We start from the raw sequence: 26,345 nt of genomic DNA, 5'->3' as shown, positions 1-26,345 counted from the left end.
TACACATTATCCTCAATGTGTCCCAAAAATAGATTTTTAGGTTGACTGAATGTGTAAAATGGTGTCAAAAGCAAAAATTTATGTTACTGGCAGTCTGGACATGGCCCCGTGTTGAATAGACACGGCCCCGTGTTCAAGTGCCAGTAACGAGAACTTTCAGAAGTTGAGCACGGGGGCGTGCTTGCTGAACACGACCCCGTGTCTGACTAAAAATCTGCAGAAATTTGCCAAACAGTAGGTCTGGGCGATGAGCACGGGGGCGTGTCGGCTGGACACGACCCCGTGTGGGAAGTCTGCAAGGCTGAAAAACAGGTTTCTTCTTCCGGTTTTCCTGTCCTGGCTCTATTAGTGCTGATGATTAGCACTCTAAGCCTCAATTGTACCTGTCTTACCACTAAATACCACACCAAGCAATACCAAACATCCTAAATTACCAAAGTTAATCATCCAACCATAAAGTAAAAGAAAAATAAAGCAGAAAATAAAAAGTAGTCAAGGAAAGTAAATTGTCTAACACTTCGGCACGCAGGTTGGGAATTGTTTTGATAGATAAAAGGGAACCTTAACCTGTGGGCTCGCCATCAACCCGCTCCTGCTTCTACAACCTCCTAGTCCATATCCTCATCGCTGTCATCACCTCCATCCCCATGACCCGCCATATACTCCCGAATGTTCCCGATGTCGTCTTGGATATCGTTGATGTTTCGTTCGATAGCTCCGACCCAGTGGTATGTATTGTTGGCAAGGTTGTAGGTGTTCCTGGTGCACATGAGGTTTTCCTGCAAAAGATCATGTAAACTTTGAAAGTTAGGAAAACCGCCTCCTTGGGAGGAGGATTGCCCCGGATCACCATGGGGTTGATACTGGTAGTGGGGAAGTGGAGCGTGAACGACTAGTGCCTCCTGTGGGTTCCATGCATGGCCTTGCATCTGTTGAAAGCTCACTGATCCGTCTTCCGCCTCATAAAGTAGGTTCATGGCGCGGCAAATGTGATAATCTACTCCTTTCAAAGGACCTAGGAATGCGCGTGAAATGCTTGAAGAGGCGGTGCACCCATCCTCCAAAGAAGATAGGGGTTGGTGCACGAGCAAGACGGTTCAGATGCATGTTTCGAAGCAGGAGATACGGAACATCGAGGGCTCTCCGGTTGTGGATGCAGTGAAGGACTACCAAATCTTTTAACCCAACAACCCCGCTACTGTCATGTCTTTGGCTGAGAGTGTAAGTGAGGAGCCTATGAATGTAGCGATAGAGCAGATCCCTCAACTTAGTACTCTTTGTGCTGCTGGGGTTGTAGATTCCTTCACCGATTTGGGCCCGTGTGGCTTGGCGCTCATTTTCATCTAGATCTCGTAATCCCCCTGTGTTTTCCTTATTCCCCGATTCTTCTTCCGCGTACAGTCCCACTATTGCCCCGAATTGTGCCATAGAGATCGAGTATCTCGTTCTACCACATCGAAAAGCAACCGCTTCATTGTCAAACGGGTCACTTCTTGAAGTGAAGGTGAAAGTACTGTAGAACTCCATAGTACATTGATGTACCGACCGAAGCCGAGTGGTCAAGGCAGCCCTTAGTGGTCCGGTAACAAGGTTGTTGAAACGGTCGAGCTGGTTCACCAAGGTCAATAGGTCCGTGCACGCTTGCCTCGGGTATTCCTCGGGCCTTGTTTGGAGTATCTCATATCTAGCCCTTGCATCGAGTTCTGTGGCATTGAATCTTGTGAACTTTGACATCTGCAGAAATACGTAAAAAGTTAGCGTGAAACGATAAAATTTTTGATGAAAAACTGCAACAGTTAGCTGGACACGGCCCCGTGTCCAGTGGACACGACCCCGTGTCCAGGCGTCTGTTACTCAAAAACTTCATTTTTCGACCCGGTCCCGAAAATCTGAAAATTTTTGGCCAAGTAGGTGCGGTTTTCCCCGAAAATGAAACCCCAATTGCCGTTTTTCCCAAAACAACCCGTTTACCCCTTCAATTTTATCTTTTTCGGTTCAAAAACAAGGGTTTGAGGTTTTCGTGAGAAATCGGGCAAATCTATCAACAATACAAGTGTATCTACTTTCCATTACACTAATCTAAACTAATACTTATAGATTACTTCAAAAATTTGAGGTTCGATCCGGATGAACTTCAAGAACCCTAGATTTTTCCCCAAATTTTTGATGCTTAACTCCATGCAAGTAACTAATCTAACTACTAATGATGATAGAATCATACCTTGATGTTGTTAGATCTAGAAGTAACGTCGAAAATCTGCGGAAAATCGCCTTGCACCAGAGCGTTTTCGGGGAAACGGGGCGTGTGGAATGGTGTAACTGTTATGAAAAGAGGGTTTTATCCCGACAGTTGCGTCGACACGGCCCCGTGTCTAGCGGACACGGCCCCGTGCCGAGCAAAGTTTAAATTTTTTTTTGTGCTCGTGTGAGTGCCCGTTTTTTCTCCGAAAACATGGTTAGAAGACTTACTGGTTTCAATGTATACTTACTCGTTCGTAACATACCAGGTATGGTTTTATTCGTTGACTGTTTGAAGCAAGATCTCTTCCTCCTCATCCTCAATGGACCCTCGATAGAGTTTCAGCCGTTGGCCATTGACTTTAAATGGAATCCCATTTCGAGCTTTAATTTCTACTGCACCGTGAGGAAAAATATGGGTGATGGAAAAAGGTCCTGACCACCTAGATTTTAGTTTACCCGGAAATAATCAAAGTTGAGAATTAAACAACAGAACTTGGTCTCCTACTCAAAATTCATTAGGTATAATATATTTGTCGTGTAAATTTTTCATTCTTTCCTTATAAATTTCGGAGTTAGAGTATGCAAAATTCCTTAGTTCGTCTAATTCATTTATTTGACAAAATCGATTTTTACCTGCAGTTTCTAAGTCTAGGTTTACATTTTTTATTGCCCAGTAGGCCCTATGAGCTATTTCTACTGGCAAGTGATAACTTTTTCCATAGACGAGTTTATATGGGGTGGTGCCTATAGTGGTTTTATAAGCAGTCCGAAAGGCCCATAAAGCATCATCTAGTTTATCAGCCCATTCCTTTTTATTTAAACCTACGGTTTTTTCAAGTATTCGTTTTAAACCTCTGTTAGTCACTTCGGCTTGTCCATTTGTTTGAGGGTGATATGCTGTTGAGACCCGGTGATAGACTCCATATCTTGTTAAGATTTTTTCGAGTTGATGATTACAAAAATAGGTACCCCTATCACTTATCAAAGCTTTAGGGGTTCCAAAACGAGAGAATAATTTTTTCAGAAATTTTACCACTGCTCTTCCATCGTTTGTTGGAAGAGCTTCGGCCTCGGCCCATTTAGACAAGTAATCAACTGCCACAAGTATATATTTGTTTCCTTTTGACGGTGGGAAGGGTCCCATGAAATCGAGTCCCCACACATCAAAAATTTCACAAACGAGAATGCCATTTTGAGGCATTTCGTTTTTGGAAGAAATATTACCTGATCTTTGGCAAGCATCACATGTCTTTATAAGATCTTGCGCATCTTTGTAAATGGTTGGCCAATAAAATCCTGAATCAAATACCTTTCGTGCGGTACTAGCTGCACCATGATGTCCTCCATATGCACCTTCATGACAATGGCGGAGAATTCTTCGTGCTTCGCCACCATGGACACACCTTCGGATGAGTTGATCAGCACACATTTTGAAAAGATAAGGGTCTTCCCAAAAGTAATGCTTTACATCGGCAAAGAATTTTTTTCTTTGATGATGTGGCCACCCTTTGGTGACTATACCGCTAGCTAAGTAATTGGCGTAGTCGGCATACCATGGTTCTTGTCTGCTTTCCACCATTTCCAAGCATTCTGTGGGAAATTTTTCGTTGATTGGTTCGTCCCTGGTTACCTCCAAAGTTGGGTCTTCTAAGCGTGAAAGATGATCTGCAGCAGTGTTTTTTGCTCCTCTTTTGTCTTTGATTTCAATATCAAATTCTTGGAGGAGTAGAATCCATCTGATCAAACGTGGTTTTGCGTCTTGTTTCTTGAAAAGGTATCGGATAGCTGCATGATCTGTATAGACTACAGTTTTAGAAAGAACAAGGTAAGAACGGAATTTATCAAAAGCAAATACCACAGCTAGTAACTCTTTTTCAGTAGTTGTGTAATTTTCTTGTGCATCGTTAAGTGTTTTACTAGCATAATAAATTGGGTGGAAATGCTTTTCTTTTCTTTGTCCCAAAACTGCTCCAACAGCAAAGTCACTTGCATCACACATGATTTCGAAAGGAAATTTCCATTCAAGGGCTATCATGATAGGTGCATTGACTAGCATTTCCTTGAGGGTTAGAAATGCTTGATTGCAATCCTTGTCAAAGATGAAGGGTGCATCTTTTTCAAGTAATTTTGTTAGAGGTCTTGAAATTTTTGAAAAGTCCTTGATAAACCTTCTATAAAATCCGGCATGCCCTAGGAAACTTCTGATCGCTCTCACGGAGGAGGGTGGAGGTAATCGAGAAATAGTGTCTACTTTTGCTCGATCAACTTCCATTCCTGCGCTTGAGATTTTGTGACCGAGTACTATTCCCTCTGTTACCATGAAATGGCATTTTTCCCAATTAAGGGCGAGGTTAGTTCCTCACATCGGGATAGCATTCGTTCGAGGTTATCGAGGCATTGGTCGTATGAATCTCCAAGGATAGAAAAGTCGTCCATGAAGACTTCCATTGTCTTTTCTATCATGTCATGGAAAATGGCCACCATACAACGTTGGAATGTTGCGGGTGCATTACATAGACCGAACGGCATGCGTCGATAAGCAAAAGTTCCGTAGGGGCATGTGAAAGTTGTCTTTTCTTGGTCTTCAGGTGCTATTGGAATTTGAAAGTAACCTGAAAACCATCCAAGAAACAGTAAAATTTATGACCGGATAGTCGTTCTAGCATTTGATCAATGAAGGGCAAAGGAAAGTGATCTTTCCTTGTTGCTTCATTTAATTGCCTATAGTCTATACAAACTCTCCATCCTGTGACGGTTCTTGTTGGTATTAATTCATTCTTTTCATTAGTTATAACCGTCATACCTCCTTTCTTTGGGACTACTTGGATGGGACTTACCCATGGACTATCGAAGATATGATAGATTAGTCCGGCGTCAAGTAGTTTGATGACTTCATTTTTAACCACTTCTTGCACATTGGGATTTACTCTACGTTGTGGTTGTATTACTGTTTTGTAGTCATCATTCATTAAAATTTTGTGCATGCACATGGAAGGACTTATTCCTTTGATATCTACAAGCTTCCAAGCGATCGCATTTTTGTGTTTTTTAAGAAGATTAACTAATTTTTCTTTTTCTACGCTACTTAATTTAGACGAAATAATTACAGGTAAATTACCATCTTTGTCTAGAAAAGCATATTCCAAACCTTTCGAGAGTTCTTTGAGCTCAACGGGTGGGTCTTTAGAAGACACCTTATTTTGGGGCTCATCTAGGTCAAGAACTTTAAAGGTTTGTTCTATGGCGACCTCTTCTTCAACAAAGTGGTCAACTTCTTCACTTGTATCGGGTGGCTCATCTTCATCTTCAATTAGGGGGTCATTGTTGCCAAAAGGATATTTCATTGAACGCTCAAGATCTATGCTCCTTTTGAATGCCCCTAATTGAAGAGGTAGATTATTAAATTTCCGGTTTTTCAAAGCTTCATGAGTTTTTACAAAAGGTTTTCCTAAGACTAGGGGAGCGTCATCGAGGATGACGAAGTCGGTTGGAATAACCATTTGATCTGTTTGAACTAAAACATCCTCAACTATACCGATTGATTTTATTACTTTCCGATTGGATAGAAAAATGGGTATTTGAAGTGGAGAAAAATCACTAATACTTAACTTTTCAAAAATGTAGTTAGGCATTAAGTTAACACAAAGATCTTTATCAATGGTGACATTACTAATAAATGAATTTTGAAAAAAACATGGAACCGGTGTAATGTTAATTTCAAAAGGATCTTCTTTTATTAGTGAAGTTTGATCATTAGTTAACTTGACACTTACCATTTCCTCAATTTTAGTGTTAGTGTTTAACTCTTTTAAAAACTTAGCATGAGTGGTTACTAAACAATGGTTTTCGAAAGAAGGTGACAAGAGATTAATTTCTTCAAAATTAGACTCTTCTTGAATTTTAACGTTATCGGTCTCACCACTCTCGTTGTTTAGCTCATGTGTCGGTTTTCATTACTTGTTCTTCCATTTTTAATTCCTCAATTATCGTTTCTTCCTTTTTTCATTCTTCTCTTGCGCGGGATTCCTCTTCCCTTGCGCGAGATTCTTTTATGCATCTTTCGATAAATTTGAGTTTTTCTATTATCCTATCGGCTATGTCGGTGATAGAGTAAGGATCAGGATCCTCATGGCTTGATTCCGGTTGTTCGATCCTTGGTTCCTTATAGTACCCATATGAAGAAGATGGTTCATACCATTGTTCTTCATGATAAGTATATGATGGATAAGGGTCGAAACTTTGTTCTTCATAGTGCTCATATGAGGTGGGTTGTTCACGCCATGGTTCCTCATAATAAGTGTATGAAGGTGGTGGCTCATATCTTGAGTCCTCAAAGTATGAGTATGAAGGTTCATACCTTGGTTCATCAAAATATGAGTATGAGGGAGGAGGTTCATACCTTTAGTCTTCATAGGATGTGTATGAAGTCGATGGCTCGTACCTGGGCTCCTCATAATAGTTGTATGAAGTGGATGGTTGAAACAAGTTACAATATTGTACCGAGTGTGGGTTACCACAATTAGTGCAATAGTCTCACATGTAATCATCCTCCTCATAGGTGTAGTTGTAACCTCCTGAGTATTGATCCATAAGAATCACTCAGCAGATCACAACTGAGTCTCGGTGTTGGGATTGAACCCTATCAGAGGAACAGATAATTAAAGCCAAAACTGGATCAGAGCAGTGGATCCAGAATAAGCAGATGTTTACATACAAGTCTCTCCCCTTGAAAGTGATTACAACAACTGATGACCTCCTATATACTGATCTTGCAAAGTGCTGACCTACAACTACTGCTCAAGTAAAAGATCTGATGGAAGACTAAAGTCCTGCTGATTCAATCTACTGCCTTGAGTCAAGCACTGCTGATCCGGACAAGTGCTGCTGGGTTCACAGCAGCAGAAGGTTGCAGCAGCTGTTCTAAAGTCTGTTTTGTAATAGAATGTATTAGCAGTAGTTAACACAAGCAGTGTCTGTATAGATCAGAGGTTAGAGTTTGTTAGGAGGTTAGATGTCACTTTCATGGTGACGTCAGCTAAGGTGCTCAGTAGTTTGCAAGTGCCTATAAATAGTTCAGTACTTTGTACTGTTCTATTAGCTCTTTTGCATCATTCGTCTTCTTTGCACGAACAAACAACTGAGCTCTGGCTGAGGGGGAGTTTGCATTCATTCATCAATCATTGTAATCGTTGTTGAAATAAATTCAATCTTTCGGTTCATTGTGTAAAGATGTTTGATCAAAGTATTACTCTCGTTTGATTGTATGCAAAGTTTGTTTTCATCTTAATTCCGCTGCACACTCATCCACTTTCATCTCATTTTCAAACACAAAATACAATCAAAATCAAACTCAGATCCAACAATTGGTATCAGAGCTAGGACAGTCAAATTTGATTTAACAATCATTTTGACGTAAATAGTTCAGCTCATAATAGTTGATACTGATCGTTTGTTCGTCGTTGAAAAACATAGTAAGGATTAATCACCATTAAAGTTGATTTCTCAGTATCTGTAAAATAACAAGAATGACGTCCCAATCTCAGGATGATAAAAACAACATCGGCTCGCTTTTTAAACCACCTATGCTAAAATGAAATGAGTACAACATCTGGCAGAGGAGGATGGGTCACATCCTCGCTCAACAAAGCACAGGTTGTTGGAGGTCTGTAGTCTTTGGTCCCCATGTTCCTACAGTGCCAAGCGCTGAAGATGCTAAAACATCCGTTCCAAAACCTATTGAAAATTATACCGAAACCGATTTTCAAAGGATTGAACTAGATGCTAAAGCATTTAGCATCATAGCATCAGCGCTGCCCAATGAAATATATGTTGGACTGTTACATTGTAACAGTGCCAAAGAATTGTGGGACGCGCTTAAGGAACAATTTGGGGGTACCGAAGAAGTCATAGAAAACAATAGGGAAATCCTGAACCAACAGTATGAAACATTTTGTCATGTTAAAGGTGAATCACTGACGCAACAATTTGAGCGTTTCAGTTGTCTCATCAGTGAACTGAGGCTTGTTAAAACCACTTTTACAAACTCAACTCAAAATAGCAGGTTCCTCAGGTCACTGCCAGAAAAATGGGACACCATAGCTTTTGTCACCCGAAATTCACCTGAGTTCAAGGATCTGACCTTGACCCAACTCCATGGTCGACTCCTGACCTACGAAAGGGAGTTGAACCAGAAAAGGAAGTTACAAGAGTCAGGAGAAACCGTTGATGATTATACATTCGGTAACACTGCTCTTTTGGGTCAAGAAGAATCTGGGAGTAGTGGTAAGGATCAGGGTTATGATCACTTCATTGACATAACTGCTGGTGCAAATTTTAACAACCCTGATCCTCACTCTACAAGTTATGCATTCACTACAAACGAAAACCAGATGTCAGACAATCTAAGCTTTGAACTCAATGATCTACAGCATTTTGACCCCACTGATTTAGAAGAAATGGACATCCTGCATCAACTGGCTTTGCTAAGTGTTAGAACTAGCAAATTTTATAAAAGAACAGGGCGAATATCTCAACCCATAACCATAACTCCTCCTGCTTCTTCACAAAAAGAACAGGTTGTACACAAAGGGCCACCACATTATGATGCTCTGGATACACTCGTTTCCATCATCCACAGCTCAATGCCCGGGGCAAATCCTTTTTCTACACCCACCATCACATCCACAATTCCACCAAAAACACAACTACTGTTGGATGCAATCGATTTGAACCAGGCATTACCCAGTCCTTCTCAATCACCTGTTAATGAGAATATGCCTCAACAATTGACTGAGCCTGATGTATCATTCTTTGCTAACCCACCAACACAACCTGAGGAGGTTAAACCCCTTGAGTTACAAGTAACTTTTGGTGGTAATCCAAGTGAAGCAGCCACTACAACTGTTGAACCCACTGGTTTACAGTTGGACAGTGGTTACATCAATAAGACTTCCTTGGAGGCAATTCCTTTTATAGCACCTCTGCCAACCACCAGTGGATTTATTTATCCTACTGGCAACATCAAAAGGTTGTCAAGTGTTGAAGGAAGAAGACCCCAGTACCAAGAAAAAGGGGCATCAGTGGTTAATGTTTGGAGTAAACTCCCTACTTCAACCACTGGTAAAACCACTATTAGTGGGAAATCAGATGATCCCATTAAGTTGGGTGATGGTTTAAAGTACCAGAAATTGACGGCTCGTGTTGAGAAACTTGATAACTCTGTTGCAGAACTCAAAGATATGCTACAACAGTTGTTACAAGTACAAAAGGTACAATCCACTGCTGTTCCACCTCAAGCACCTGCTCCACCACAGGCATCTGCTACAAATGAGCTCTGGACTCTATTTCAACCTTTTCTCCATCATCAAGCACAAATAGCAGATCAGCACCATGAAAAACATGTTCAACAGCTGCGAAATGCAATGGAGTCAAGGTTCAAAAACACCCAGGCAGATCTAAAGGCTCTCAAATCTCAGATCCTGCACACCACTGGCACTGCTCCTCCACCAGTTTTCTTCATTGATAAACTTCCCGAAGATAATGCCAAAAAGGGGGAGAAAAATCAGGAATGGAGAAGAAAGGGAATAGAGGATGGTCTTTACCTTGCACCAGAAAATTCAAACATGACCAAAAAGATCCCTTTGCCAGATGGGAGCAAGAAAATTGATGTGACTACAAATGCACTTGCAGAAGCAGTTGCATGTGTAAAAAGGGATAGAGATGCCAAAAAGAAAGCCAGGGTGGATTATCCGGATCAGGGTACTTCAGGGTCAAGAGATGATGAAAATCTTATTGATGAAAAGAAGAAGCCTACAAGAAGAATCAGGCTACCCAAATCCATTCCAACCAGACGTTCAAAGTCTGCTCCAAAACCACCTAAAACAGCTGTTGTAACTCCTGCTGTATCCACTACTGTTGGTACATCAGTGGTTTCAACATCTGCTCCCATTTCAACACACACCACTTCAACACACACTACATCCACTGCCTTACCACCATCACCACCAAAAACAAAATCACCTCCTGCCAAAAGGCAGAAGACAGCAGCTGTTATAACATCTGCTGTAAAGACAACATTGTTTGGAACACCAGTTGTTTCAACAACTGTTAGTCTATCACAAACCACTACCACTACAACCACCATTCCATCCAAAACATCATCAGTCCCTCCTCAAATAAAGAGGCGAAGGCTAGTTCTTAAAGATGATGTCACTTCACCATCCCAAACTTCTTCAAAATCTTTAGCTCTTGTCACAATACCAAAACCAGTTCCTCTTTCTTCGGTTCCAATGCACAAGCCCTTACCTCCTGCAGGTGTTCAATTTCCTCTTGAACTAGAAGCTGTTAGAGAAGAAATAAAATCTTTTTATTACGAGGATGACCTGCCAAAAGGAGTTTGCCATCAATAAAAGGATATTCCTGGCCCAAAAATGTTGATGAATATTTGAAGATAAAGGCCAAGCAAGCAGAGGATATCTCGAAAAGAAACACACAAGGGAAATTTGACAAAGAAATTTCTAGATACTACCAATATCTGCTCACACAAGTCAGTTCCCTAGAATGTTTTGCAAAGAATGTCAGTCAACAAATTTCAGAAAGAGCAGCTGAAACTTTGAAGAAAGACTACATTGAAAGCATTATGATTCACAAAAGATACAAAGGAGAGAGACACATGTATAAAGAGTGGATTGTTCCTAAGCTTGAAATTGAAGCAGCAAGAATTCAAGACATGATAAAAAGGAAAGTCACTCACACTCCTCCTGATTGGGCAAAGTTTAGAAAGAATGTACCTGATAAACAGGTAGAACTGAAAAGAATGAAAGAAGAACTGGTTGCTGCTGAATATGGTAACAAAAGACAAATTGCAAGATGGAAAGAAGATGTGGTCAGGACAACCTACAAAAGGTTGGAGGAATTAAGAAAGAAAGATCCAAAAGTTCCTCAAAAACCTGACTATCCTGAAGCAGCGGTTTCAAAAAGACCATCAAAGCTGCAAATCAGGAGAGCCACTGCTCCAACTGGTAATGCCATCTATAAAAGAAGGATACACAAACAGTTGAGAGATGAAACCATCCAAGAGATGATAGAAGGAGATGACCTTGTAAAAGAAGGCATAAAGAAAATGATCATAGAATCTCTTGGCTTGGGTCAAACTGCAAACACTGCTCAGCCAGTGATGAATAGGCCAGCCTCACCAAATACTTCTGCAAATAAGCATCTCCCAAGAAACCCACCAGGATCAAAAATACAAAAGTGGGAAACTGACAAACAGACCTGCGTATTGACTTTGCTCAGGTCTGGTGGAGAAGTGGAGAAAATATTAAGGGAACAAGCTCTTGGCCTGAGTCTTGAAGATTTGCAGGATCTCCTTGATCTTCCACTTAGCAGGGATGATGAAGACACAGATGCCCTTGACTTTGAACTACAATTTAAAGGTCAGATAAGGGAGCTGTTAATGAGGCAATAAAATGTCCACAATAATGAAGAGTTTTGGTATTATCTGTTCCAGGGGGAGATTGTTGGGATTGAACCCTATCAGAGGAACATATAATTAAAGCCAAAACTGGATCAGAGCAGTGGATCCAGAATAAGCAGATGTTTACATACAAGTCTCTCCCCTTGAAAGTGATTACAACAACTGATGACCTCCTATCTACTGATCTTGCAAAGTGCTGACCTACAACTGCTGCTCAAGTAAAAGATCTGATGGAAGACTAAAGTCCTGCTGATTCAATCTACTGCCTTGAGTCAAGCACTGCTGATCCGGACAAGTGCTGCTGGGTTCATAGCAGTAGAAGGTTGCAGCAGCTGTTCTAAAGTCTGTTTTGTAATAGAATGTATTAGCAGTAGTTAACACAAGCAGTGTCTGTATAGATCAGAGGTTAGAGTTTGTTAGGAGGTTAGATGTCACTTTCATGGTGACGTCAGCTAAGATGCTCAGTAGTTTGCAAGTGCATATAAATAGTTCAGTACTTTGTACTGTTCTATTAGCTCTTTTGCATCATTTGTCTTCTTTGCACGAACAAACAACTGAGCTCTGGCTGAGGGGGAGTTTGCATTCATTCATCAATCATTGTAATCGTTGTTGAAATAAATTCAATCTTTCGGTTCATTGTGTAAAGATATTTGATCAAAGTATTACTCTCGTTTGATTGTATGCAAAGTTTGTTTTCATCTTAATTCCGCTGCACACTCATCCACTTTCATCGCATTTTCAAACACAAAATACAATCAAAATCAAACTCAGATCCAACACTCGGGACCAGAAAACAAAAATAAAGACGGAGACAGAGGCTGGACACGGCCCCGTGTTGGGTGAACACGGCCCCGTGTTCAGGGTCTGTATCTGGGCGTTTTAACTAAAGTTACTGGTCTCGTTGGACACGGGGGCGTGTTCAATGAGCACGGCCCCGTGTTCAGACTCTGTATCTGGGTATGTGACTAAAAATATGCAGCACGGGGGCGTGTTCAGTGAGCACGGCCCCGTGTTCAGGCTACTGTAAATGCAAACTAAACTAAAATGCAGAAAAATGTGCGCGCGTTTTAAAAGGTTTTGAAAAACTGATTAGGTCGTTGATTTTAAGCTTTCTTTATTTTAAGCTTTCTTAAAATCCTTGTATCCCCGGCAACGGCGCCAAAAACTTGATGCGTGTGTAGTGTAATATATTTTTGGTATATATTTTAAGCCCTTTTTACACTTTTTAGCCAAGTTTTAAATTTATAAAACACGATATTTACTAACACTAAACACACATATGGGCAAGTGCACCCATCGTGGACGTAGTATAGTGTTGGTAAGATACCGAGGTCGTCCAAGAACACAAGAGCTTTTAGTACCGGTTTATCCTCAACGTCTAATCAAATCAAAATGTTAGAAAAAAGATTTTTAAACTAAGAAAATAAAACTAACTAAATGCTGAAAAATAAAAATAAAAATAGATAGACAAGATGAATCACTTGGATCTGACTCGTGTATTAGTATAACCTTTGATTATTTTCGCACTTTTGCACTTGTTTAAGAGATTATCTTAGTTATTGTAGTAGGCCCCTCTTTTGAAGGCGACGTTACCCTCAACCTAGTAGTTTGAGTCAGCAAGGATACAATCCTAAAGGGTCGGATTATTGAAAGATAATGAATTAAGTTATTAATGCAAATTATGGTAGGCCCCTCTTTTGGAGGTGACGTTACCCTCGACTAAGTAGTCTGAGTCAGCAGGGATACAATCCTAAATAGTCGGGTTATAGTATTAATAGTAGTTAACTTATGAGGGGATCAAAGAGTTTGGACCCCCACCATCCAATACCTTTGGGTATTGAAGGAGGTCCTACTAAATTTGACCCAGGTCCCTTGCAGGACCTCTAAACGCTGAACAAGGGCAAGACCCTTACCAAACCGTTCCCTTAACCCCCGACCAGGTAGCCAACATACCTCCATATAGACCGTGGAGATATGAATGGTGAAAATCTTTTATTTTATATAGACAGTAAAATAATGCCAAGACACCACGGACAAACGATAAGGAAAAGTCACCTTCAACATAAGCAACTAGTTATTAAAGTCATTAATACAAAACCAAATAAAAAGTGCAAAAGATTAAAAATAAAAAGTATTATACTAAATACTTGTCTTCACCAAGTGATGTAAGAGACTTAGGCAAACATGGCCTTGATTGTCAAGAACTCTTACGATCAATCTTGGATCCCGAGACGACTCACACACTCTATGATGGACAATGGATGATGGTGGTGGATGATGGTGTTGTGATGGTGGTGGGTGGTGGATGAAGTGTGAGAGAGGTGGTGTGCCAAGGGATGAGTTGCAATGAGCCAAAGCACTCCTATTTATAGGCTGAACAGAGGTCTGGGCACGACCCCGTGCCTGTCTGACACTATCTCTCCTCATTAATTGTAATTCGCAATTACAATTAATGCGCCTGCAGTACTTTCGCCACGCCCCCGTGTTCACTGGGCACGGCCCCGTGGTGGGCAATAGAAGCTTCTATAGGTTTGTCTTTTCTGCTGCTTCTTGGGCACGGCCCCGTGCTCGCTGAGCACGGGGCGTGTTCAGTCTTCTGCCTTCTCTGTTTTGCTTGGGAGGATGCTGTCGAGGGGTCGGGCAATCCACTTTTGTTCCTTTTCTTGTATTTATGTTAGATTTAGCTATCTTTTTGCTTCTTTTGTTAATTAGAGCTCATTTAATTCTGAAAATACAAAAGGAAGACAAAAACACACTTTTTCCAACATTAGTACTTAAAAAGGGTTAGTTTTATGCCTCATTTGACGTAATTTATATGTTGCATTTTACACACATCAGTACGAGGCAAGGCGATCCTCTCTCTCCGTTCCTTTTTTTGATCATTATGGAAGCTTTTACTTGTATGTTGAACCGGGCGAGGGAGGCGGGCGTCATCAAAGGCATTGTTACTCCTAACAACGGTCCTATCATTACTCACCTCCTCTACGTGGACCATGCGATCGTGATGGGTGATTGGTCTATGTCCGAGTTGGAGAACGTGATTAGGATCCTCTGTTGCTTTCATGTTAACTCGGGTCTTAAAATTAATTTCGAGAAGCCCAACCTTTATGGTATTGATGTTAGCTCGGAGGATTTGGGGGTTGTGGCAAATCGGATTGGTTGTAGGTCGGGTTTTTTGCCTTTTAAATACTTGGGTCTTAATGTGGGAGCAAATATGAATCGGGTGTCTAATTGGCAGCTGATTTTTGATATTTTCCAAAACCGGTTAGCTACTTGGAAGTCTCACCTCCTTTCGATCGGAGGGAGAGTCGTGATTATTAGGTCCATTTTGGAGAGTTTACCTACCTTCTATTTCTCGTTATACAAGGCCCCAAAGAAGGTCATTTCGTCATTAGAAGCTATGATAAAAAAAATTCCTTTGGGGAGGATCTAACGAAGAAAGGAAAATGCATTGGGTCGCATGGGATCATGTTACTTGCCATAAAAAAATAGGGGATTGAGTTTAAGTAAACTTGCGGAGGTGAACATATCCTTGCTGACAAAATGGGTTTGGCGTTTCAAAACGGAAAAAGACATCATATGGAAGAAAGTTGTGGATGCTCTCCATTATAGTAGGAATGGGTGGGAGTGCATCCCGTATAAAAAAACATTGAGTGGTACGTGGAGCAACATCGCGAAAGCTTCTGCTAACACTAAAGTGGATGGTCGTCCTATTCGGCATCTTTTTAAAGGTATAGTCGGGGATGGCAACGATATCTCTTTCTGGCTTGATACTTGGATCTGCAACGAGCCTTTAAAACTGCGGTTTTCGGACTTGTTCAGCCTTGAAGTGGACAAAAAATGTAAAGTTGCTGACCGTGTTGTGAGGAACGAGGTTGGTATTGAGTTTCAGTGGGGATAAAGGTCTCAAATTGTTTCGGAGGAACTCATGGCTAGTCTCCAGTAGTTGTCTTCGGCCATGAATAGCGTGCAGATCAGTGAGAGACCCGACAGATGGGTTTGGTTTGATAGCTCCTCGGGGGATTTCAGCGTGCAAGCTGTGAAGAGACTGCATGAAGGCGGATCAGGAAGCTGGGAATAGGTTCGTGCTCGATTGGTGTCGTTGGGTGCCGGCTAAGGTTAATATTCACGTTTGGAGAGCTGAATTGGACAGGTTACCGACAGGAGAAGCCCTTTTAAAAAGAAACATTTTGATCGAGGAAAGTGAGTGCCCGTTTTGCGGTGCTGAAGTCGAATCCTCCGAGCACTTGTTTATCTCGTGTAGTACCGCCGCTTTTGTGTGGCAAGGCGTGTCATCTTGGTGTAAAATTCCGAACATATTCGCTTTCTCCATATCGGACCTCCTAAGCGTTTTTAAGAGTTTAAGAATGTCGGAAAAGAAGAAGAAGGAAGCAATCCAATGTGTTATCATGATCGCCTGTTGGAGTCTTTGGCGTGCTAGGAACAATGTTCGGTTCTTGAATTCCCCGGTTAAGATAGATGGTATTTTAAGCGAAGTTAAGGCTTTAGGCTATCTTTGGTTCTCTCATAGATCTAGATTTAAAGGGATTGAATGGAGGGAGTGGTGCTCCTTTATAAATATGTAATCTGTTTGTTTGGTTGTTGTTGTCAGCCCGTCTTGGGTCGGTGGTGTTGTTAATGAAAGTTACGTTTCAAAAAAAAAAGGCCTAGGTTAAGTAATAGCTAATAAAGTTTGTTGATTGATGACCCGTCTAAAATTTTCTTACAGCTAATAAAGTTTGTTTATTAATGACCCATCTATTTTTTTTTTTTTTAGAAAATGAAAACATAATTTACAAGTATTTAAATTCGAATTTTATATATGACACCCATTTTAATAAATTAGCTCAAACTTAAACATCTCTTAATAAATTATTAAATTATCAAGTTTGATTAGGCTCAGCCTAAAGTGGCCTTTTAATCATACAGTTTTTATTTACTGAATTTATATATACATATATTATTATTATCATATATATATGAATACAAACTCACGATAAACAGTGTTTTAATGATTTTGTTTAATATTGTTTTTCTTTTAAGTTTTTATTATTTTATTTTTTATTACTTTAATTGATTTTAATAATTTGTTTTCTCATATCACTTTTAGGATATGATCAGAGTATCCGTTATCAAACAAAATACCATAAAAATGAATGCATATTGGTATCTATGTTGTTCGATTCAGTTCAGTACGGTATCATAACGATAGGGTGTCAGTTTATCGAAAACATTAACAATAAAATTAAATATTGGTATCGATTGATACAGATGTTGTTTAATTGGTTTCAATTCAGTTTGGTACGACAACGATACAAAGTCATTTTCGAAAAAAATATGGCAATGTTGAAATAAAATAAACAAAGAATGCAAACAAACATAACCGATATCAACTGAACAAGACCAGTAACGATGTTTTAAGGTTTTATTATTTTTTTCTTTTATTACTTTAATTGATTTTAATAATTTATTTTCTCATATTACTTTTAAGATACGATCAAAGTATACGTTATCAAACAAAATACCATAAAAAATGAATGCATATCGGTACCTATGTTGTTCGATTCAGTTCGGTACGGTACGCTAACGATAGGGTCTCCGTTTATCGAAAACATTAACAATAAAATTAAATATTGGTACCGATTGACACAGATGTTAAATTGGTTTCTATTCGGTTTGGTACGACAACGTGTCCGTTCTCGAAAAAAAATATTGCGATATTGAAATAAAATAAACAAAGAATGCAAACAAACATAATCGATATCAACTAAACAAGATCAGTAACGGTATTGATATTCGTTTTTATTGTTTTCGACTGATGTAATGTTTTCTCTTTGGAATAATACTATAGCAAATGTCGATGTCATAACAAACTGAATTAATACCGACTGATTCCCGCCGCAAAGCGCGGGGGACTCTCACTAGTTGTTATTATAGAGAAGGGGGTCGTGAAAATTTTCTTTCTTTGTGAGAAAAACGTTATTAAATTATTGATATTTGTGTTGATTTTTCTCTAAGGTTTAGTTTTTAATTTATAGAGTTTAGGGATTAGCTTTAGCATTTAGTTTTTACCTTTTAGCCGTTAGCCTTTAAAGTTAAGTTTATAAAGTTTAACGTTTAGGTTTTAGGGTTTACTGTTTGGGGTTTAAGATTTATTTTTAGGGTTTAGTAATGCTTAAATAAAGTTTTCTCGAATTTTTTCTCACGAAGAAGAGTTTTCTCATGATCCCTTCAGTATATATATATATATATATATGGTTAGGGAGAGGATCATGAGAAAACTACATCTAAATGAGAAAACTAGAAAACTAACTAAAAAAACCTAAAAAAAGCCAAAAAACATACCAATTTTTTTTTACAATTTTTTATAAAAATTTCGCTACTTTTTATATATAAAAAAATTTCAAAAATTTTTTTGTTGTACTGCACATGTGCATTATATGTGATTATATGTGTACTACACATGTACTACACATGTGCACTATATCCGTAACAGTGCACATGTGCAATACAACAAAAAAACTTTTTTTTTATTTTTTATTTTTTGAAAATTTTTTTCCATGTATAAAAACCTCCGATTTTTTTATAAAAATTAAAAAAAAAATTGGTATTTTTTTTTTGCTTTTTTAGTTAGTTTTTGGGTTTTCTCATTTAAACTAGTTTTCTCATGATCCATCCCTATATGGTTATTATGTTATATATAAAATCATAATTTAAAATATATAAACTTATTTTCTAAAATGTATATAATTAAAATAAATAAATAGTAAATAATTAATAAACAAGCTAAACCTGAACTTGAAGAATATATAACGACTCACAGCCCGAACTTGTGCTAGCTAACTTGAAGATCAAACTTTCTTAAGTAAAATGATTAGAGCTCGAGTTTTTACAAGTTCAAGCTCAAATCAACTTGACTCATTTACATCCTTAATATTAGCAACTTGATTTTCTTTTTTCATATTTTATGAAAAGATTCATAATATGCACCTTTTTTTCTTTTTTTTCGTAATTTGAAAACTGAATTAATAACCTAGTCTATGGTTTTAATTGGTAAAGTCATTTAAAAAACCGATTAGTCAGCAACAAGATATGTATGATGGACAGTTTCCCCTTGTTCGTTTGTGTCCGATTCACTTGAAACCAACAACGTAATTTATGTTTGGTTCTTTAGCTATTAACCAAACAGACATCACTGGCGGTTCCTGATTTAACAAGTCGTATCGAGTAGTCTTGTCCAGTTTTTAACCGCTATCTTTACGAGATCATTTTATTTACATTTATAGAACTATTATCATATAAACTTAATCAACTTCCAATATCTTGATACCGTAGGCATTCCTTTTTTGAGATAGATTAATATCATATTTAATATTTGGGATAAAATCAAAAAGAAAAGTTGATTTTGTGTAGGTAGGATAAGAAGGGATCTGGTCCTTTCAATTTTCAAATTAATGGCTAAGATGAAAATGTAGGAGGAGGGGGGGGGGGGATGGTTTTCTTGGAATATAGTCTATTTGTTGACTTTTATTCTTCACATGCAAGACACATGTATATGCCCTCTCATTTTTTAAACGTTCATAACTTTTTTGTACGATATTATTTTTTTAAAAAAATACACCATAAAATCGAGCATCTTTTTATCTTAAATTTGAGTATCTAATTGATATATAAAATATGACAACTAAAAAGACCAAAAAAATTGTATTGTATTTCTATGGTGTATAGTATTTTTGTGCATGATTTTTTCAAAGTAAATTACACAAATTGTCCTTTATTTATATACTAAATTGCACCATTTGTCCTTTATCTTTAAAATCACGCAAAATGTCCTTTGTTTTGTAAATTTTGCACGCTCTTTGTCCTTTAAACTAACTGATGTTAACTTTTCAGTTAACTTTAAAGTAAAAATACCATTTTGCCCAAAAGACATAATCTGAAGTTTATTTATAAAAGACATAACTTGTAATTTATTTAAGTTCTTTTATTTCTTTTTATTTTATTTTTTTATTTTATTAAATTTATCACTATTTTTTTATTAATTACTTTAAACAAAATGTAATTCATTAGTTATATAACATTTTCTATAAAAATATATGTTTGTATAATTTATTTATTTTCATTTTTTTATTAAATTATTTACTTTTTTATTTTACAAATAATATAAATTTTTATACTATGTTTTACATAAACCATTAGTGTTATCGATTTATTATTTTGTTTTATCATTTTCACAATTATTATATGTTATACGAACGAAATTAACACTAAAATATGAAGAAAAATAAGCATGCTGGTCACGCGTTACGACGGATCGGTTTAAACTATGATTTTCTATAAAATTTTGAATTTTTGTAACGTCATTTTAAAAGCAACTGATCATTTTAGACGTGTTATAAAATGTGTGACGTGCACTCATCTAAAAATACAACATTGCGGCATGTTTTTTAATCTATGTTTCAACCAACCTATAATAATTGTAAAAGTGAAAAATAAATAACTCGATTACACAAACGATTTATGTAAAAACGTAATATAAAAAATTACATTATTTGTAAAATAAAAACAATAATTTAATTAAACAACGAAAATAAATAATTATAAAAGCATATATATATTTTATAAAAAAATTGTTATCTAATGATTTAAGAAAATTCTAAAGCAATCGATAAAACAATAGTGATAAATTCAATTAAATAAATAGAAAAAAACAAAGAAAATAAAAGAAAAGAAAAGAACTTAACTAAATTACAGGTTATGTCTTTTATAAATAAACTTTAGATTATATCCTTTCGGTATATTGGTAATTTCCCTCCTTAAAGTTAATTGAAAGTTAACATTAGTTAGCTTAAAGGAAAAAGAGCATGCAAAATTTACAAAATAAAGGACATTTTGAGTGATTTTTAACGATAAATGACAAAGAGTGCAATTTAGTATATAAATAAAGGACAATTTGTTTAATTTACTCTTTTTTTACTATATTTTTGTGCTACATTTTTTCTGCTGAATTTTTTGTGCTGAATTTTTTGTGCTAAATTTTTTGTACACTTTAGGATAAATTACACTTTTCATCCTTTATGTTTGTAGCGGATTGCAATGGATTGTAACGCCCCAAAACTCGAGTCTAAATATTTTATTTTGACATTTTATTAGGTTGGCATGAGTAAGTAGGATTTATTGTTCAAGTGGGTTATTTCACTAACAACCAAGTTATCTAACTTGGTTTGATAGTGCTGGCTATAGATTGAGAGTGGAAAAACAATGGGGCCAACTATATTTAATTTACAATCATAAGGGACTAATGTGGGTTAAAAGGGAAGTTGGGATATTATAAGAAAATATCAACACACACAAACACACATTCGTGTGTGTTCTACGTCGATTAGAAGCTCCCAAAGGAGCCAAACCCTAGTTCAAGCTTATTTGCTCAAATTGAAAGGGGAATTCAACCCAAATCTAATGCATGTACCCGAATTCTTAGTCATCTAGCCCTAAAGATCACTTGGTAAGTTGTAATTTTTGATTTGGTGATTTTGATATGAAGTGGGTTTTGATCAACCCGCGAATTGGTATGAAATTGAGCATGAGAATGTATTAATATCATGATATAAAGCATAGATTACACGTGGTTTAGGTTAATTATATGATTAGAGATGAAAACCCACTTGTGGTAGTGAAGATGATGTTATGGATAATCATGTATGCTTAATTGTTGTGTAAAGTTTATGTATGATATTGTATGTAATGAGTAATTGTTAGTTAATTTGGGTATATTATGAGAATTATATGATTCAAGTGGAATTTGATGATGTTGATATGAACTAGTAAGAATATGCAATGAATGCTTGTACATAATGTTTTGTTAGTAGTACACCCGCCAAGTGTTCGATGAAATGCCTAAGAGAGCAAAATTGTGAAATTATATGAAAGTTGTGGGTAAGTATGTATAGAAGGTGCTTATGGTGTAGCCGTTAGCAAAATAATAAGTTAAGTGTGCTTAAGGTGGAGTCCATATGAGAATTCGGATTTGAATGTATGGTTTGGTAAAATTATGCATTAAGAACTTGTACCTTATGCTTCAATGGTGTGATGCTCGCCATGTAATTGATGCGCTTGGTTTATGGTGATTAAGAGTAAATGTGTACGAATGTGAAATGAATAGTTTATTGATAAGTGATAATGTTGGAGTTATGTCGTGTACGTATGTAAGATGATAATTTTGATTAATTGAATGTTGAACAATGCGGTTGTCGAATGTAGAGTTATGAAAACATAAGTATGTGTATATTGTGTATGTGACTAGGTGATCATGAAGTTGTATGTGTTATACAACATTGTGTATGAAATTAATATGATGTCATTAATATGGTCTATTATATCAACATAAATGCGTGTTCGAAATTGGAAGTTATATGCTAGAAGGTTGACTTTCTGAAAGTCAACAGAGAATCTATAGCATGGTTAGGCATTTTGACACAAATATAAGAATCGAGAGATCATGGAATATGTGTAGATCAATTATGTGTTATGTGTGATAACGAATTTAGATTTCAAGGATATTGAAACTATGTGGTTGACCAATCATGTCGTATGCGTGTTAGTGAAAGTCAATGTAGATAAGAGTTGGAAAATGTGTGTTAATATGAATGAGCATGAATACTAACATTATTATGGCATGACGGCATGAAAGAATAGGAACCACACTAGCATGGACCAAGCATGGAAGGCTAACGGGTCAAGATGAGGCAAGCAAGCGGGTATGAACACGGATGCACAAGGTAAGTGATTTCCGTAATCACTTCTTAGTTTGTTTAAGTAATATAATGTTTTAATTAATTAAACATGATGTTGAGATCAAATATGTGATGAAGTCCTTCGTCGTAAATGATGGGAATAAAGTTGACCAAAACGCCCTTGATGGGTATATTGGGCAAACGATCTTAAAAGTAGTTTAGAAACAAGCTAATCGATTGGTGTAATGTTTTGGTCAAGTATGAAAGTGAGGAGTATGGGGTTTTGTATGTCGTAGACCTTTTTATGCACGAATACCCATAACGTGTAACACCCCAAAGATAAAAGACACAATAAGTAATAATAAACTAAATGTGGGATCCTAAAGAATATGTAGTAATATGGTACCTAAATGTGGGATCCTAAAGAATATGTAGTAATATGGTACCTAAATGTGGGATCCTAAAGAATATGTAGTAATATGGTACCTAAATGTGGGATCCTAAAGAATATGTAGTAATATGGTACCTAAATGTGGGATCCTAAAGAATATGTAGTAATATGGTACCTAAATGTGGGATCCTAAAGAATATGTAGTAATATGGTACCTAAATGTGGGATCCTAAAGAATATGTAGTAATATGGTACCTAAATGTGGGATCCTAAAGAATATGTAGTAATATGGTACCTAAATGTGGGATCCTAAAGAATATGTAGTAATATGGTTCCTAAATGTGGGATCCTAAAGAATATGTAGTAATATGGTACCTAAATGCGGGATTAAGTTAAGAATTTCCTTAATCCGGAGGTAGGATTTTAAGTTAATATGATAGAATGTGAATTTACAAGCATGTAGGAAGAAACGAGAGGTTAAACGGTTAAACGGTTCAAAAGTTATGCGCGTTTTAGCGCGTACGAACGACAAAACAACATCAGTTTTGCCAGACGCCTTATTTAGCTGTTTACGGGTGTTTCTGGCTACGGGTAAAGGCAAGGCCCGTCGCCGACGCCTCTAGGGCCGTCGCCGACGGCCTCCCCAAGTCTCAAAAGCTGAAATCTTGTTATTTAAGTTGATTTATGTATCGTAGGCTTCGGTTTGTTACCCGTGGACTACGGCGGGTTTTCTAAACATGATTTGATCGATCCTTAGATGTTTATGGGCTATAAATCAAAGTCTAAGTCCCATGTAAGTATTGTAGGATTATGTAAAGATGTAGGAAAGGTATGTACGTATGTAGTTGTGTATGTGTGTATGTGTAAAGACATATATGAGGGTATGCATGTAAGTAAAGTTGTAGGAAAGGCATGTGTGTATGTATGTTTGTATGTAAGTACGTATGCATGCGTGAATTGATATGTTTGAATTTTAACGTTACTGATTATGCGTTTGAGGTCGGTATGTAATGCAGGAATGAGTACATCGGATTCTTATAAAATTTAAGCCCAACCCGGAATAAGAGGATGAGTAAGGATAGTTGGATGAACTAAAGTTAAATTGTCAAACGTTATTCAATCCTTAATTATATGAGTTTTAATGTTATATGATGTTTTCGTTGACTAATGGCTAAGTTGTATGTGACGCCCACAGGTGATACACGGACTTCTTCTACTACTTAGGAGGCGAAGCGACGTAAATCGAGTCAAGAGCAAGGATTGCACGGATAGATCGACCATATAGTTGAAAAATATAACGTCTAGAAATGTAAATTTTTAAAGCTCTTTTCCGCTGCGTCATTTTTAAGGTAAAACGTGTTAGGGCGTAACAAATTGGTATCAGAGCCCTGGTTTGAGAGAATCAAGTAACAGGAGGTAAATACTTGAACTCAAACCGGTGCTCTCGTGACCAAGAACCCGTGCAATCCAAGACTCGATCGAGGCCTAAAGGCAAAAGCGAATGTAAGTATGTATTAGATTATGTATTTGAAGGAAACTAATAGTATGTTTTGTGAAGGGAAAGCGCAATTGTTGGAAGAGATGATCCGTGAATGCGGTCTAGGACCGGTATCGAGGCAAGTAATGAAACGAATTAACCCCAGGTACGTAAACCTAGCGTATGGGCGTATGAAATGGTATGGTTAAGCCAGTGAAAGAAAAATTTTGAACAAATTATGATAACGACGTGGTAAATAAGTTTTGAAAATGTTACACGAGCCGAAACTAAATTCTTCGGACATAAGGTGGCGATTACGCGAAGACACGAAACTAGTACGTGGAATGTGTACCTGGCCAGTACACAAGAAATGTATGACGTTCGTGAGACCGTGATAATTATCACAGGTATGTCCGATTGAGTTTGGTAGCAGCTAGGCGCGTGGGTGAAATGGGTAGTAGGACTCTCGGGGGATTAAGAGTACTTTGTAGGAATGAAAGATGTGAATGCAATGCTTAAATCCGCGAGACGGATTCAAGGACTGAAATATGCGAATGCAATGCTTGAATCCGCGAGACGGATTCAAGAAATGAAAGATACGAATGATGCAAATCCCTTGCGGATTTGGTTATGATAGCGAATGCTATAATAAGCTATGCAAGTCGACCGGTTCAAGTTGAACGAGTTGAGTAAGGATAAGGTACCATCCGTTTAGAACGGGTGATCGTGAATGCAATAACGAATGTATGAAGTTCAATCCGTTATACGGATAGAACGAAAGATTTATGTTGAAAGCAATTAACCCGATGTGACCGGGTTGTAAGCGGTATGCTTGAATCTCATTATGAGAGTATATGCCATTACCCCTTTAATTGGGTAATCGAATGTGTAAAGGAAATGAAAGTATATGAGCAAATGGAACTAAAATGTTAAGTATTGTAAGCGAAATAAGTATTATGACTAACTTTTAAAACGGGAAGGCAAGTGTTTGTGAGGAAACACTGGAACAGTGAAGCGATGAGATCGTAAGCATGTCTGAATTGAAAAGGAGTACAAACATGTACTTCGATACGTATGTATATATAAATAATAAGAATGATATATTAAGAAATGGCCATGTATTGACCCGTTATGAATAGATCTAACCCACTAATGTCTTAAGAAGGAATTGAGAAAGTATTGATATATAAATGAGGTGATGTGATAAACCACATGTCTGAATGAGATCGAATGAAATGTGTAAATCCCAAATTTTATAATGAGATTGGCAGTAATCATGATGCAATAAAGCTACCTAGGACGGTGAAAGAATGCTCAAGAATGGAAGCTCATGTTACCAGATGGACAAGATCAACCCTGTTAAGATACGGGATCGTGAAGGAGCAAGACAACTCGGGTTGTTAAACGTTGGCCCGTGCCAAATTAGCGAGGTTAGTAACTGGTTTAACTTGTGGATGTTAAATAGAAAGTTACGTATTGATTAATACTTCTATGCGAACTAATGGTATTGAACTTGAATGCTCGTAACTGTGGAAGTTCTGATAAAATATAAGAGACGGAAAATATTGTCAAGAAATGCTAACTTTGATGCTAGGCTTGTTGGCCATGTTCATTTGAACAAAGCATTGTAGAAAAGATACGCATGGCATAAATAACGATAGTAACCATGGAAATAATGCTTAGTCTCCATGGTAAGTACGGATAAGTAGGTTTGAGAAGGGTGATTTTGGTAGTAATAGAAGTCCTTGAATGATTATGGTATGTGTGTAATAGTATATCGACCCCTTCTAAAGAGCTTAAAGGTAATCAGAAGTAATGATAGTAATGAAATGTTGAGGATGGCTCATAGTGAAGAAAATGAAAGATAGCATATGAGGTATGAGTGGTATAAATAAATCAATTTATTTCGATTAGCAAATATATGAAGGTAATATGCTTATATAGGAAGTTAGAAACAAGCCTCAGACTTAGGTTTGTATGATTAATAATTGTATACAATTCGAATAAAATTCGATAAATGAAACGCTA

At 37.4% G+C, this 26,345-nt stretch overlaps 1 protein-coding gene across 1 annotated transcript; it reads left to right on the top strand.

The window, feature by feature from the left end:
• Window positions 1-15,768: 15,768 nt before the first annotated feature.
• On the top strand, window positions 15,769-16,302 carry LOC110944375. Its single transcript, XM_022186037.2, has one exon. The coding sequence runs from the start codon at window positions 15,769-15,771 to the stop codon at window positions 16,300-16,302; it is 534 nt and encodes a 177-aa protein (XP_022041729.2).
• Window positions 16,303-26,345: the final 10,043 nt, after the last annotated feature.

Source organism: Helianthus annuus, chromosome 16 (genome assembly GCF_002127325.2).
Source record: "Helianthus annuus cultivar XRQ/B chromosome 16, HanXRQr2.0-SUNRISE, whole genome shotgun sequence".
Taxonomy (NCBI): Eukaryota; Viridiplantae; Streptophyta; class Magnoliopsida; order Asterales; family Asteraceae; genus Helianthus; species Helianthus annuus.
The sequence above is the reverse complement of the archived record's forward strand: the minus strand, read 5'-3'. Positions and strand labels throughout refer to the sequence as shown.

Bases quoted from the DNA above. Each gene is read 5' to 3' on its own strand.
- LOC110944375 (XM_022186037.2), top strand. From the start codon at position 15,769: ATGAAGGCGGATCAGGAAGCTGGGAATAGGTTCGTGCTCGATTGGTGT.